The sequence below is a fragment of the Semicossyphus pulcher genome, unplaced genomic scaffold, assembly GCF_022749685.1.
Source record: "Semicossyphus pulcher isolate SPU_LCO1_2020_fin unplaced genomic scaffold, fSemPul1.0.p SCAF_2, whole genome shotgun sequence".
In the NCBI taxonomy this organism is placed as follows: Eukaryota; Metazoa; Chordata; class Actinopteri; order Labriformes; family Labridae; genus Semicossyphus; species Semicossyphus pulcher.
In genome coordinates this window covers 13,651,303-13,664,899 of record NW_027211693.1, presented here as the reverse complement: position 1 = coordinate 13,664,899, position 13,597 = coordinate 13,651,303, and the positions used below count along the sequence as shown (strand labels likewise).

The 13,597-nt window shown below is 43.3% G+C and overlaps 1 protein-coding gene across 1 annotated transcript; it reads right to left on the bottom strand.

Annotated features, from left to right (window-relative positions):
• Window positions 1-126: 126 nt before the first annotated feature.
• rab11fip5b (RAB11 family interacting protein 5b (class I)) lies at window positions 127-13,566 on the bottom strand. Its single transcript, XM_069669925.1, has 6 exons — window positions 12,945-13,566; window positions 9,766-10,295; window positions 8,232-8,841; window positions 5,112-7,598; window positions 3,542-3,680; window positions 127-1,387 (listed from the first exon to the last, which is right to left on the bottom strand). Exons 1-6 carry the CDS (start codon window positions 13,322-13,324, stop codon window positions 1,127-1,129), a joined length of 4,407 nt encoding a protein of 1,468 aa, XP_069526026.1. The 5' UTR covers window positions 13,325-13,566; the 3' UTR covers window positions 127-1,126.
• Between the last annotated feature and the right edge of the window lie 31 nt (window positions 13,567-13,597).

Sequence of the window (13,597 nt, the reverse complement as noted above, 5' to 3'; positions counted from 1 at the left end):
GCGCCCTCTTGTGGAGGTAAAGAAGCACTGCCGCAGTGTACAGTAAATACAGCACATACAGTACAGTGTACAGGATGTCATGGGTTATTCTCAGTGACAAACCAACAACATAAAGACTTCACACACTTTGGTTCATGTGCACTTTATTTTATGACAGTACAGTACTGCGGTCATGTAAAGCCTTGAATGTAGCTACAGTGGTACTGGAGTGACATTAGAGAATATATTATCATGACAAACGTATCTTATAGAAATAACTTAGAACACTCGTATTTACTGCATTTATGCTTTGCTATTTCTGCAGTAAAATGCTGCTATTTCAACAAACAAAGTGCAGAATAGACAAAAAAAAACATTAAAATATATTACATTTAACATTCTTGTCTTTTTAAGAAATAAGTGAATTAATACATCGTTGTGTAAAAACAAATAAAAACACAAAACGCAAACAGTAATCCTCTTTTTGTGCACAAATATGAACATACTATTTTTATACAGCAATGTTAATGCAGAAACATCTTTTCTTGCAGCGCAGCAATTTATAATGTTGCTATTTTATGTGGCATTTTTAAATTGTATTTAAAAATATGATACTAACTCAAGTTAACCTCTGTGCTCTTAGCGTTTAATGAACAGTTCCAGATTAAAACCCTGTGTAAAAATGTTCTGCACTGCAACAGCTGCAACGTTTAAGGTAACTTGAGCTAACATCATATTTAACAAGAGGAACACACTTTGAAAAACTTTTTATTTTCAAGCCTGTGTTTTATTTTATGCATGTGTAAGCACTAAGTTTAAACTGACAACAGCTGACTACCTTAAATTATTCTAGTAAGCATGAGTAAAACAATCATTTGCATCCGGAGACTTTTCTCTAAATACTTTATTTTGTTTTCTGTTCGTGCCAAATTCTGATAGTAACCAGCATGCATGTTGGATAGTATCGTGTCTACATCAACAGGGCAGTATTAGCAGTGAGAAGACCTGGACGATTGTGGAGCGATTGTTTGACTGTCTCTTAAACAGCGATTCCCAATCTTAAATGTTAACCCCATATTTTGCAACCTCTCCTGTCCTCCAGAGGATTACGCATCGTATGCAAAACCTGACACCAACAGCACCGTCGTCACTTGTGTCTGGTGCGCACTTGAAGCAGCGTGGGCGTCTGCTCCATGATCCGCAGTAAAAGATTATCAATGTAGTCCTCCAGGTCTCGAACCTGCAACTTGACCTTTTTCAGCTCAGACTCACATTTCTGCAGCTGCGCCTCCTGCTGCTCGGAGGCCGCCTGCTGCTTCTGCATGTCCATCTCCTGCTGCAGCAGCAGGGAGATCAGCTCCATGTTGGTCAGGTGCTGGTACTGCGCTGAGCGGTCCACCGTCACCTCCTGCAGGAGAGCGGATAGGAACAGTGTAGATGTATGATAATGATTAAAGGAATGGTCCGACATTTAAGGACGTACTGTATGCCTATTTACTGTCTCGCTATAAGGCAGATAAGAAGACTGATACCACTCTCATATCTGTTTCAATATGAGACCAGAAGACCGTTAGCTTAGTTTCACATAAAGTCAGGGAACAGGGAGGCCTGGTTCAGTACAGAGGTATAGGTCAGTTTTTGACATGTTGGGCTTTACTAAGACTTAAGAAAATTAGTAATAAAAAGCAACTGTTGAAATGTCAGAAAGACAAATATGAGCAAGTCCAGGCATTAGAGTCGCTGCTAGGACATTACTTGAATATGTAAGGACACCAAAATATCCACAATTAAAAGAATTTGCAAATCCTGAGACTAAACTGCCTCATATGAGTTTATACATATATAAGATGAGTAAACAAAACAAGAGTAAGACACCAGTTTGGGATCTTTGTTGAACCAATATCACACTGACTGATAAGCCTAGTGATGTAAATGTTTCCTGATGGACTTATTATGTTGCATGGATATTCTCCCTTGTCATGCTGTCCCTTATTCTTCTGCTTTTCTTTTTCTTTGTTTTTTTGTGTTGAATTTTTTGTTTCACATGCCACTGATGTTGAAGAAATAGTACGCTACAAGCAATTTTTCACAATTTTTCCCCTTCCAGTCTTAATGAGCAGTTCCAGTCATGTTTTAAGACATATAAAATGCTCTGCTTGAAATAATAAATTGTGTCTGATATGTTTTTTTTTGAAAAACATGTTTATTACCTTGTAAAAATCCTCCCAAGGCATCTCCTCCTTCTCCCTTTTTAAAAATTCCTAAATGTGCAGAGTCCCCGCCCATTATGCACATTTCCAACCGCCCCCTCCGTCGCGATAACAAATCACGTCTCTGCCATTGTTTAGTGGTAACTTGTTGAAACTTAGCTAGCTTGAAATGTAGTAATTAGTAGTAACGTTAACATCAGTGAGTGTGCAAAAATCACGATGACGATTACAGCTGGCTCGAGTATCGCCAAAGTGGTTGCTATAGGCTGCACATAATGATATTCATAGCGCCACCCCGTCCATTAACGGGATTGGCTCCTTAGGTTTGTGACATCTCAAACCTGCCAATCTGAAAACGTGTTGTTCAGTCTGTCCTTGGTACACTGCAGTTTAAAGGCAGACAGGCCCAGCCATGGAGATGGCTGCTTCTGTTGTCCCTGACATGTCTTGTAGCACATGAAGAACACCACATGGAAATGTTTACAAAGTTAAACACTTGATTTTCTCTGGAGGGGGTCTTTAAAGCTCGGCTCGGTTAATCATCTCCTGGCTGTGGCTTCATATTTAACATACAGAGTTGTGTCAATCAAATATCAGCATATTTACCAGTAGGTTGAATTATTCAGTTAAATGATAATTAGGATCATAACAAAACGTTTACAGCGCTATTAGAAGGCTGCAGTGTTGCAGGTGGTAGAAACGAAGCGAGTCACAGGAAACAATAAAGTCATCAGTTATGCTCTGGCAGAGTTTTTATTAACACCACGTGCCCTGCTGGTGTTAATAAATGCTCATGGAAGCATTAAATAGTCTGTGGACCTAATGGCTTTGTGTAATTTAGTATGGCATGTTAATAACTTCATTCTTCTGCTGTTTGAACACAGTGACATTACACAGTTAGACACTCACACTGTGTAATGGGTGAAATTAGAAAATGCACTGTGATATTTGGCTCCTATTGTGCCAGCTGTTAGAAGGTGAAATAATGAACAGTAATATTATTCTGCAAACCTGCTAAAATCCAGAATAACAGCATTAAACTTTGGCTATATCACCTTATTCCCTGACACACTGTTACAGAGGCGGTACAGTGTTAAAGAGGAAGACTAGAAACATTATTTTAGGATCTAAAAACTCTTATCTGGGCCAAAGTATTATGTCACACTTGAGAGGAGTTATGGGATCAGCATTTCTCTCCACGGTGTGGAAAGTTACCTCAGTCTAACCAACAGATAGCTGGTAGGTAGCAGCTGCACAGTTTCATGCAGTGATGGAGAAAGTAATCAGACCCTTACATAAGTAAAAGTGCTCAAACACTGTAAAAACACTGTTTTACAAGTATATACAGGTACCTGACTCCTCTCAGGTTCTGCCGCAGCCTGGTGGGCGGTGGTGCGCCCGGGGTGGATGGTAGACTTCAGCTTCTCCAGAACCGAACGACTGTCCTTCTTCTCTGATTGGCTGGAGGTTAATGGCTTCACTGGATGAGGTCTGCAAAGCAAAGAGGTCAGCACTTGTATTTCAACTTTTTTTATATTTGCTTTTTACTTTAATATTTAATGACTAATCTTCTAGCATCAAATGATGGCAAATTTTTGTTTGTTTTAGCTCAGCCAGCAGTCATGACTGAACTTCATACACACACGTCCTGACCAAAATCTGACCCCTCACTTTGTGAAGGAATAAAAAGCACTATAGAGGAAAATAATTACGTTAAAAACTGGAGCCAAATTAAGTCAAGTTGAAATGAGAAATTAGCTAATTGACTTACTCTCTTGCTACAAGAGGCAGACATTATCTTGGAGAACAAAGGGTCGACTGTGCAGCAACAACAACAACACCAAGAGCGAGGGAATATTTAGAGACAGAAAATTAGAAGAACTAGAAGAAAAGAAAAGCTGGGTTCCCGTGGTAACACTTTTTCTCGCTGCTACTATTATTGATTCAATTTTAAAGGGAGTGATTGAATGGCCGAGTAACTGCTAGTCTGTGATCTCTTGCCTGTTTGTTACAAAACCGACAAACATTTGAAACCACAAATCTACTCTAAACATACATTTTTTTCTAGCTTTATCTGCTGCAGTACAAACAAAAATACCTTCATTATTTATTTCCTGCAAGTGAACCCAGGTGTGCCACTACAAGTTTTGGGTCCCCTGAACAGCTGCTACACAAAGAATAGATCCTTATTCCTCAATATACAGCTTATGTTAAGTTATCACTGTTTAACTATAAGTCAATCACACACCTAAGACTGTTTGAAAATCATGTTATTGTGAGTTTGGGAAACTAGCTTTTGAAATACTATGCACTGCATAAGTGTAACACTGTTTAATCTCTTGTATCTCTTTCGACTGACATGGAGCAGTGTGAATGTATTTGCATGTACAGTAACTTCCATATACGTTTATCCTTTTATACATACTTTAATCAGGGCATTCTTTTTAAAGGAGATCTTGCTCTCCATCCCCCACCCCCCCGTTTAAATAAAAGTAATAAAATTGCCTTTTATTTGTTTGTTTTTGGAGATCCAAAGGTCTGAAATTACAATTATACTGACTGGATCAGAGGTTGCAGCAAAAGTAGCTAAATTTAGGCACAACAAAAAGTGAGAAAAATAACAAAACCACAAAAGCCAACAAGAAACTGAATAATGAGATGAAGAACATATAAATGTGAAGCAAAGCCAAGAACAAAGCAGCAGGTGTCATCCAACCACCTTGGATGAATAGACAAGACTTATAAAGGCATTCAACATCAAACAAGCCAGGCCAACAGCAAACAAAGCGACCACAGCAACAGAATTAAAAGAAAACACCATTACATGTTCTGTAGTGTGAGTGGAAATCTGGTCTGTTACTCCAAATATACTACAGCTTGCAAACACCTACACATGTGGTATCCTAGAGTGAGGATTCTCACCTGCTCTCCTGACGGGGCAGGTTGCTAGCTGGCTGTGTCTCCTCAGGCAAAAGTGAGTGCCGTGCATCGACCAGGGGCTGGTCAGTGGTGGAGGTGGTAGAGTAGGAGTAGGAGGAGGAGGTGTAGGGGGCCACAGCCAGAGTAGTGCTGGCTCCGGCACTGGGCCCCATGCTTGAGGGATGTATGGAGGGGCAACAGACAGGGGTAGGGTGGATCGTAGATTGTGCATCAGCTGACAGGGAGAGTGCACAAGGGGTGGAGGGAGAAGAGGGTTCGGACGCTTGCAAAGATTGCCCAATCTTTGACTCCAATGGGGTTCTTGAGTTGGGGGCTACTTTTGCATGAAGGTCTTCGAAACTGATGTCGGAGGATTTTCCATCTATTGTGTGGTCTGTTGAAGATACTAGTGATGTTTTAATAGCTTCATTGTGATGTGCTTTGTCTTTGTTGACGCTATATTCTTGGGAATCTGGCTGTTTATTAAATGATAGTAGGGAAGAAAGAGCTGATTTGGTGGGCTGATATGACAACGGTCCTTCGCTGACTCTTGAAATATTTTGCACGAGCGACAACAACTGTTCAAACTCTCTGTCACTACTTATGCATTGGCTGCTTGGGCTGCCACATCTGTTCTGTTGGGACACTCCTTTCGGTCTAAACCGGGCACTAACCACACCAGAAAACGGCTCCTTCTGGTTTTCTTTGTCTATTTTAGCTTGTAGATTTCCATTGTCGTCAAAGACCTTCTGCTTCGCCTTAAGATCACCTTCTGGTCGATCTTGTCTTGATTCACTTTCATGATCAGACGGAGGAGATGTTTGCTTTAGCGTTGACAGAACAGCAATCTCCTTGCTGCTTACCCTGGAGTTACTACGTGGTGCTACATTATTCACTTTACATCGATGATCTTTGCAATTGTCTTGGCAGACCGGAGAGACTTTGCAGAGTTTGTTAGATGACGCAGTTATTTCATAGGAAGAGTTCATCTCAGGTATGTAGGTGTCCTTCAAGGTGAACATATCTTCAGGGGCAGTCACTGTTTCTGCGTGGAAAGCGACGATCTGTGAATCTTCGGGCGGTTGTGGAACAATCCCACTGAAACTGTTGATGCCTTTGAGAGTATCAACTGCCTCGGACTGAGAAGAGCCATCAGAGTCAATGAAACCAAAGTCTGAATTATTCACATTCATGTTCAGATCTCCTAAAGTTAGTGAGAAAGAGATATTGTTGTTGATGCATTCTGTTTCTGGTGGATCAGACTCCTCCTCTACTAATGCATGTATAACATCTTGTACCTTTGCATCTGGCTCTGAAGGAGTAGTGGATGGTAACTTCAGAAGGTCTGAAACAGATATCTCACTATCAAGAGTCTTTTTAGGTCCCGAGTTAGTCGACGTGATCTTACTTCCACCTTCTTCAGCATTCAGCGATAATAGATGACTGTTTACTTTGGGTTGCCCGTAGCTTCCTCGACATACACGTCCATACAAGTCTTGCTCAAACAACATCCCGCCCCAGCAATTGGCGTCGTCTTCCAAAGGTTCATATTTGAACTTCTTGAGCTTCTCTTCGGACACAAATCCCGGTGTGTATGGTTGAGACTGAACGCTGAGGGAGTCGGAGTTCTCGCTGCTCGTGTGAGGGTCTGGAGATATACTGTTTCTCTTGGACTCTGCTTCTCTTCCACGTTGCAGCGAGGCCACGCCGGTCTGGGAGAGGAGGTAGGCTTCTTTGTGGACAGCTAGCTCTTGACCTCTGTGCAACCAGCCATCTGAGTAGATCTCGTTCACTGAGTTTCTTAAATGTCTCCTTGGAGGCAAAGGTGGAGGCTCCTCTTCGCATGCTTGCAGTTCTTGTGCAAGACTCTTGGTATTCACTGGAAGATAACTAGGTCTACGCAAGAAAGATGGACTGGTTCTCGGCTGAGGAAGACTCCCTTTAGGTGAGTTAAGTCTGCTCGAGGCAAAGGCATCAAACGAGTCATCCCATTCTCCTGAACTCTCCGACATGGAGCGAGGAGCCGAGTGATTAGAGGAGTTAGAGGTGGCTGCTTTGGGTAGTAAAGCAGGGAGAGATATCTGCCTAGCTACCGGCCTGGGGCGCTCCCGCTTTATGGAAGCCATACTTGAAGCATTACGGTCGTGAGCGGGGCTGGATGTGCAGGGCTGGGATGATAGAGTCGTGTAATGAAAGGGGGATGAGCTAGAAGAGTAGCAAGGCGCAAAAGTAGGGGACCTCTGCGACTCTTCAGCTATGAGTTCCTCAAAAAAGGGGTTGCGCTGCATTCGTGAGGGGAAAGGATTGGACGGGGAGATGGGAGTTGAGGCGGGAGAAGGGGTGAAGGGATTGGTGGGATTGAAGTCTTCAGGTGAGACATGAACGGAGGGGGAGGCAGAGGGAGAGGAGCACTGAGGGGGTACAGGGGAGCGAGGAGGGAGGGGAGGGGGTACGTCTGAGCTGCTTTCTACCTTAGGAGAAACTTCCAGCCTGTAGAGGAAGATAGGGCACAATGTCCTCTTAGTTAATGATGTGCCAGGTTACCAAATGGGGAACATCTTTCTTACAGAGAAGACAACCAAAATACGAGTTTATACGCCACAACAGAGCTTGACTAACATCAGTTGTTATAAAAGTGACCAAATGAAAGAATCATGAAAGTTTGTAACCCAAATTAAATCAAAAAAGCAAAGCACATTTGCAAAATAAGCAAAAAAATGCATCAAAGCCATTCAGGACTATCTGCACTGGCAGCGATTCTGTTGGGTGAGCTCGGACTGCATCAACATGGAATGATATTCTTTGCATCCTTTTTGCTAGAGCATTTAAATAAACCAAAAATGCATCTTTGATAGAGAAACGTGGACACACTGATCAAGAAAATGGGAATTCTGGAGTGCTATTTGTGGAAAATATTGGATGAGATAATGATGCAGCATGATCGTAAAATGGAGAAGCTATGAACCAAATCAATTCCATTTTCAAATGGAGAGGAAGCAGAGCAAAAACTGAACTCAGTACACCCAACGGAAAACAGGCCTGCCATGAGCCCGTTGTTCTGCCTGGATGGAAGGTACATCAATCAAGCACCCAAAGACAAACTTTTTAATGACCCAGACTCACCTTGGCTTGTTCTGGGAGTCACCTGAGGCAAACCAGCCTCTGAGCCTGCCCTCAGATGTCGAAGCAGCCTGGTTTAAGTCAGACTTAGCTGGGAGGGACTCACTCCTCCCCCCAGAGAATAATGTCATTCTTAGCTTCCTCCCTTTATCAGGTGAACCAGTGGCAGAGGGGACGACAGAACTCCCTGCCTGGACAGGGCCACCCGCTGTCTGAGCTTGCTGAGTTGATGGAGATGATGCCTGAGCTTCCTTTTCTTCCTCCTTTTCCTCTTTCTTCGTCTTGTCAAAGGACCAGCGTCGGCCCTCGGCGAAGGAGCCCTTGTCTTCGCTCCTCTTGGTGATGTTCTGCAGGGAGCGAGAGAGCGGGGAGCACTTCTCCAGCAGGACCAGCTTGGACGGATGGGCAGCTGAACTCTTCGGAGTGGAGGGCTCCGAGTCGTAGACGTGGCTGCCATTTATGCACAAGGAAGACTTGGACTGAGTCATGGTCTGACCCTTGAGAGACTCCAGTGCTCGACTGGTCTGTGGGAAGGCTGTTGTGATCTTGCTAGCTTCATCACTGAAGGCTCGCTTGTGTGTGAGAACCTTTGTGGTGTGCTGGCTGGTGAGCACTGTTGGGAGGAAGGAAGAACACAAGTACATGTGAATTTGTATATTTAGGGGGGCTATACTAAATTCATTGCTATCGCTTTTCTTCCAAACCTTTTGCCTTAAAGCAGTTATGGCAGTAACAACGCCACTTTGGGCCACTAGTTGCTAATTACACATCGAGCAACATTAGATGTCCTAAGGAGTCAGGTCTGTGGCTACCCGACAAATGTAGGTAAGATTTACCTCTTAGCTTTCTTTTGTTTTCGTCCAACACTTGCAGAAAATATCTTACTTTTTAGCTGCTTATTGCCCTACTATCTTTGACAGCTCGTCTGTGCCTTTTAGTGCTAGGTTGGTAAAAAGGCTCTGCAGAGCTAAGGGGGAACGCTAAGTTTGGTAGATCTGAGACAAGGTACAACTCCTTTCATGTTACATGTATTGACAAGAAATGTAAGTTCCACACAATTGCAATAACTACATTAACTGCTCTACTTCCTGTGGGGGCTCAATGTTGATCTTTCTGTGGTGAAACCGCTGAAGTGCTTGAAGAGGGCAGGAGAGTAACTCTTCCTTTACGAGTATTAATACTTGCTTGCTGCCATATGTATGTATGTTTGGCCATTACATCGTTTGTTGCGGGTTCAAAGGTTATAAGTTATAACTACGTAACGCTGTTTTCTGAGAAGAGAACCAACATCATCTTGTTTCTTCATCAATTGACTTCCTATATAAGAGCCTTAAACAATAGCCACACTCATTTAACACAGAGCATAGCATCTGCTGTGTGAAATTTTCCCATCAGATTAATTCTTTAATTCTACCTTTTTGAAGTTTGTGGAGGATGTCCTCATTTCTGAAGTGTCCCACTTCTTTTTAAAACACTGTTTGGGAACTACCCACACCAGCTTTTATTTCATGCACTTATAAATAATTCCAAAGCCTACCTTTTTTAGCTAAATCTGTCTCTCCGTAGTGGGTGTCCACTCTCACTTTGCTAGTGTAGATGGGAGAGCTGGGAGGGTCTGACATTAGGTCCAGACTGGGTGGTGGGCCGGGGTTCTCACTGGCCATGGAAGACACACTACTGTCTGAAGCCAGCGACGAGCATGACCGGGTGTCAGACGACTTACGAAGCCTCCCTTTGAAGAAATCTTTCACCTTGCTCCTCTTTTCCTCTGCTACCTCCACATCTCGTGACTCCACCACCCCGCCGACCTCCTCTCCAAACGGCTGCCCCACGGAGCCTGACAGGGCGGCGTAGCGGCCGGGCACAATGGCCGAAGAAGACTCCATGTCCCCCTTCTTCCTTCCTGTGACGCGGTCCTTGAGCTTGCCAAAGGCGGAGCGAGGTTTGTCCTTCATGGTGAGGTCGAACATGCTGGCCGTCATGTTGTTGCGGGTGAACTGGACGGTTACCTGAAGTTCGCCACGTTCCTTCTCCTTTCTTCCCGCCTTGGAGTTGAGCTTGAACCACCTGGATCAACAAAAGAAACGCAACATTCATAGTATCAGTCAGTCTCATATCACTGCTTTACATTGATAGATTACTTGTGGAGCCTGAACGATATATTGGTTTATCGATATTATCAGCAAATTATAGGGGTACCACAGATATATCAGTATCGGCGTATATTAGGAGTGGGACACTCTAAACAGATTTCCCTGCATGACTCCTCATGGTGGTGCTTACGACATGAATGAGGGTAACGTGAACGGAAATTAATTGGCCGAAGAAGAAAATAGTCAGATATCGTGTAATATATCAATTATCGCAGAATCAAAGTATCGTGATATTATCGTTATCGTGGTCCACGTATCGCATATCATATCGTGAGTTACCCTGCGATTCCCTCCCCTAGCGTGTATGTGTTTTTAAAAGGAACACTTTTTTTACAGCAACATGCAGAATTCAATGCTTGGGGTGGTTAAGTGTCATCGTGTAGTTTGTCAAGCAGTTTATAATACTCTCAGAACTGTCTGCAGTAAACAGCAGCAGAGTAGTAACTGGCTCGTGCTAGAAATGTGTGACATTGTTTTAAAAAGCCCCCTTTTGAGAACCTTTGCCATATTAGTGAAAAAACAAAGCACAATCTGCGTAGGACGGGTCTTTTATCATGCCATCTCAAAAATAACTATATCAGCCACCATATTAGTAATCACTGTTATTCTCCTCTGTAATGCCATCTGTTTAAAGCACAGGCTTGCATGTGTTATCTGGTCCGTCCCCGGAACAGAGCGAGCGACAACAGAAAACATTGATTTCCTTTTGGAAATGTTTTCCACATATTACATAACCTGAAAATACAGCTGAGGGGCATTGTGCTCGGACTCTTTGACAACAGACCTCAGAACAGGAAATCAAAACCAAAATTCCTCGAGGTCCACCCACCGGTGTGCATGCATTGTATAAGACACGGGGAAAGCTATATGAAGAGTCAACCAATGAAATCCCCCCTCTGTTGCTGCCTCCTGAGTCCTCTGAGGGCGACAGAGAAAGTGTTGCAGAGCCAAAACTAACAGGAGGAATCCAGTGTGAGTTTCACTCAGCGTAGAGAGGGAGGAGAGCCTTAAATTAAAGCCAGATGTGTTGTGTTGCTTTACTCTATTCTGCTCTTCACTGGTGATCGTGGACATGTTTGACATATTGCTGGTGAGTCTTGCTGTGTGGCGCAAGAGAGGCCTTCAAACTCCTCAGACTCTAAAGATTCAGATTTTCAAGACACAAAGCAGCAAACAAAAACACGCAGCCCTCAGGTTAGAGCCTTCTGTACGCTCCCTGAACTACTTATTAAATATAAATACACAGATTACATTTTAATGACTCCTTTGAAATATGCAATTAAAGCCTCCTGTTTGCCAAAGGGTCATAACATCTAAATATAAATAACTGCTGTGATAGTTAAATCAGATATCATAAGTGTGACTCTCTTGTGCATGAATACAGAGTTGTTTCTGCTCTTTACCCTAACAGAAATGGCGTTGACAAAATAAAAGAAACACCTGTCAGCTTAATTTAACATAATTTAACAGGAAAACAAAAGTGTAACAAACACCTGTGTGTTGCGTTGGACTACAGTAGTTTTAGCTCGGTGCAGCCTAACCAGAAATTGTCATCAGTTTAGTGTTCAGCGCCTTTAATTTATAAACACTTCATTGAATCATAAGCCCTGTTAAAATCATTCAAGTGTGTCCTGAGTGCCTTCTCACAGTGTGTGTGTAGTTTGTGTTACGGTGTGCATTTAAAGTGTTGGAACATAAAGCACAGAGGACCCATTAACTACACACTTTCAGCCATAGTTACTTATCTTGGACACACCTTGCAAAACCAAAAAAAGGATGCACTATCTATATCTGTGTTACTGCAGTGTTGGAAAGTAACTAAGATTTACTCACTGTCTTAACAACTAGTATTTCCATTTTATGCTACTTTATACGGTCACTTTGCCACACTTTAGAGGGACATGTTGAACTTCTATTTTTAGTTAAGTATAACTTCTAAACTGTATCTTCCTCTAAAGTTAGTTATGCTAAGTGTACACCATGGTGCTTTTAGTGCTGTACTCATTGAAGTGGATGAGGTGGCTCGTGCATAAAGATGGAGGCCTAAAATAATCACTTGTTCCACATTGGAAACGGCATCTCATCTTGTTGATTTGCAGTGCATTGTGGGAGCTGCTGCTGCTGGAGGAAATTAGTCTGGAGGGCCTGCATTTAATGAGCACTTAGAGTAAAGCTTTGGCAGTTTTCTGTGTCGTCCTGCAAAACACAACAGTAATAAGGCTGCTGATTATCATTTACTTATCACGACTGAACTCTTATTATCTCTGGTGGAAGGTAACCAGTGAAACAGGAAAACCTTTATTGTTTTAGTTTTTCGATGCACATGTTGATAGAGAAGGCCTAATAAGGGGGTTGTCTAAGCAGGTGAGTGAAGAAAACTTTACCTAAATAGGCTGATGAATGAACTAAGTCATTTGAAAACTACCTTCTAATTGTGCTGTATAGTTGACCTCTTAAACCTATCCTAGTCTGCCTTTAAACATGACACATCACTTCTGATGTTTAAGCACTAAACTGCTGTAGAAGTCATGCAGGTTACATTAATAATCCGAACAGGACGTACTCATCTCGAGGACACATCCCCTCCTGAAATATCCTGTCCAAAGGAATGATGGTTTGACCGAGAAACACGTCCAACCCGATGAGCACGCGGTGCATGACAGTGAGGACCAGGTCCCCGCTCCCCAGGGGGTACGAGCCCCGGCCGCCATCCTCCAGTATCCCCGGGAGCAGCTCGAAGCAGCACTCCTCGTTCCACTCGGGCACCTCCGCCTTCTCCACCAGCCCGGTGGTGTACTTCTCCTTCCCCACCTGGATGATGGTGTACAGGTAGCGGCTGCCATGCTTGCCCTTGGTTCGCAGTCCTCTCGCGCGGAGGACGGTGACATTCACGTGAGTGGGCACCCATCGCTGATCGTCGTCAAGATCTATCAGTGACATCATCTTGAACTGGTGCACGGGGGCTCAATGGCTGCCAATGTGTTTTTAAATCCTCCAGTTGTCACTTATTCCTTTGTCGTATCGGTGGTTGTGGAGAACATCCCCCTTTGCCTTGAGTTCCCGTGCTGCGCAAAAAACCTCTGCAGAATCTCTCCAAAGTCCGCCGAGCCTCTGAGGGTTTACCCGAGGTCACTTTCTGGACAGCACAGCATGCTAAACTTAAAGGTCTGCATGCCGTTCGCAAATCCAATCAATGCAAACCATGTGAGGCGAGCT

What these genes read in the sequence shown, in the direction of transcription:
- rab11fip5b (XM_069669925.1), bottom strand. Translation starts at nt 13,324, where the DNA reads ATGATGTCACTGATAGATCTTGACGACGATCAGCGATGGGTGCCCACT. An exon ending in GACAGATTTAGCTAAAAAAG is followed by an intron (nt 8,842 to 9,765) that starts GTAGGCTTTGGA and finishes TCCTCCCAACAG; the next exon opens with TGCTCACCAGCCAGCACACC. An exon ending in CTGCCCCGTCAGGAGAGCAG is followed by an intron (nt 3,681 to 5,111) that starts GTGAGAATCCTC and finishes TTTGCTTTGCAG; the next exon opens with ACCTCATCCAGTGAAGCCAT.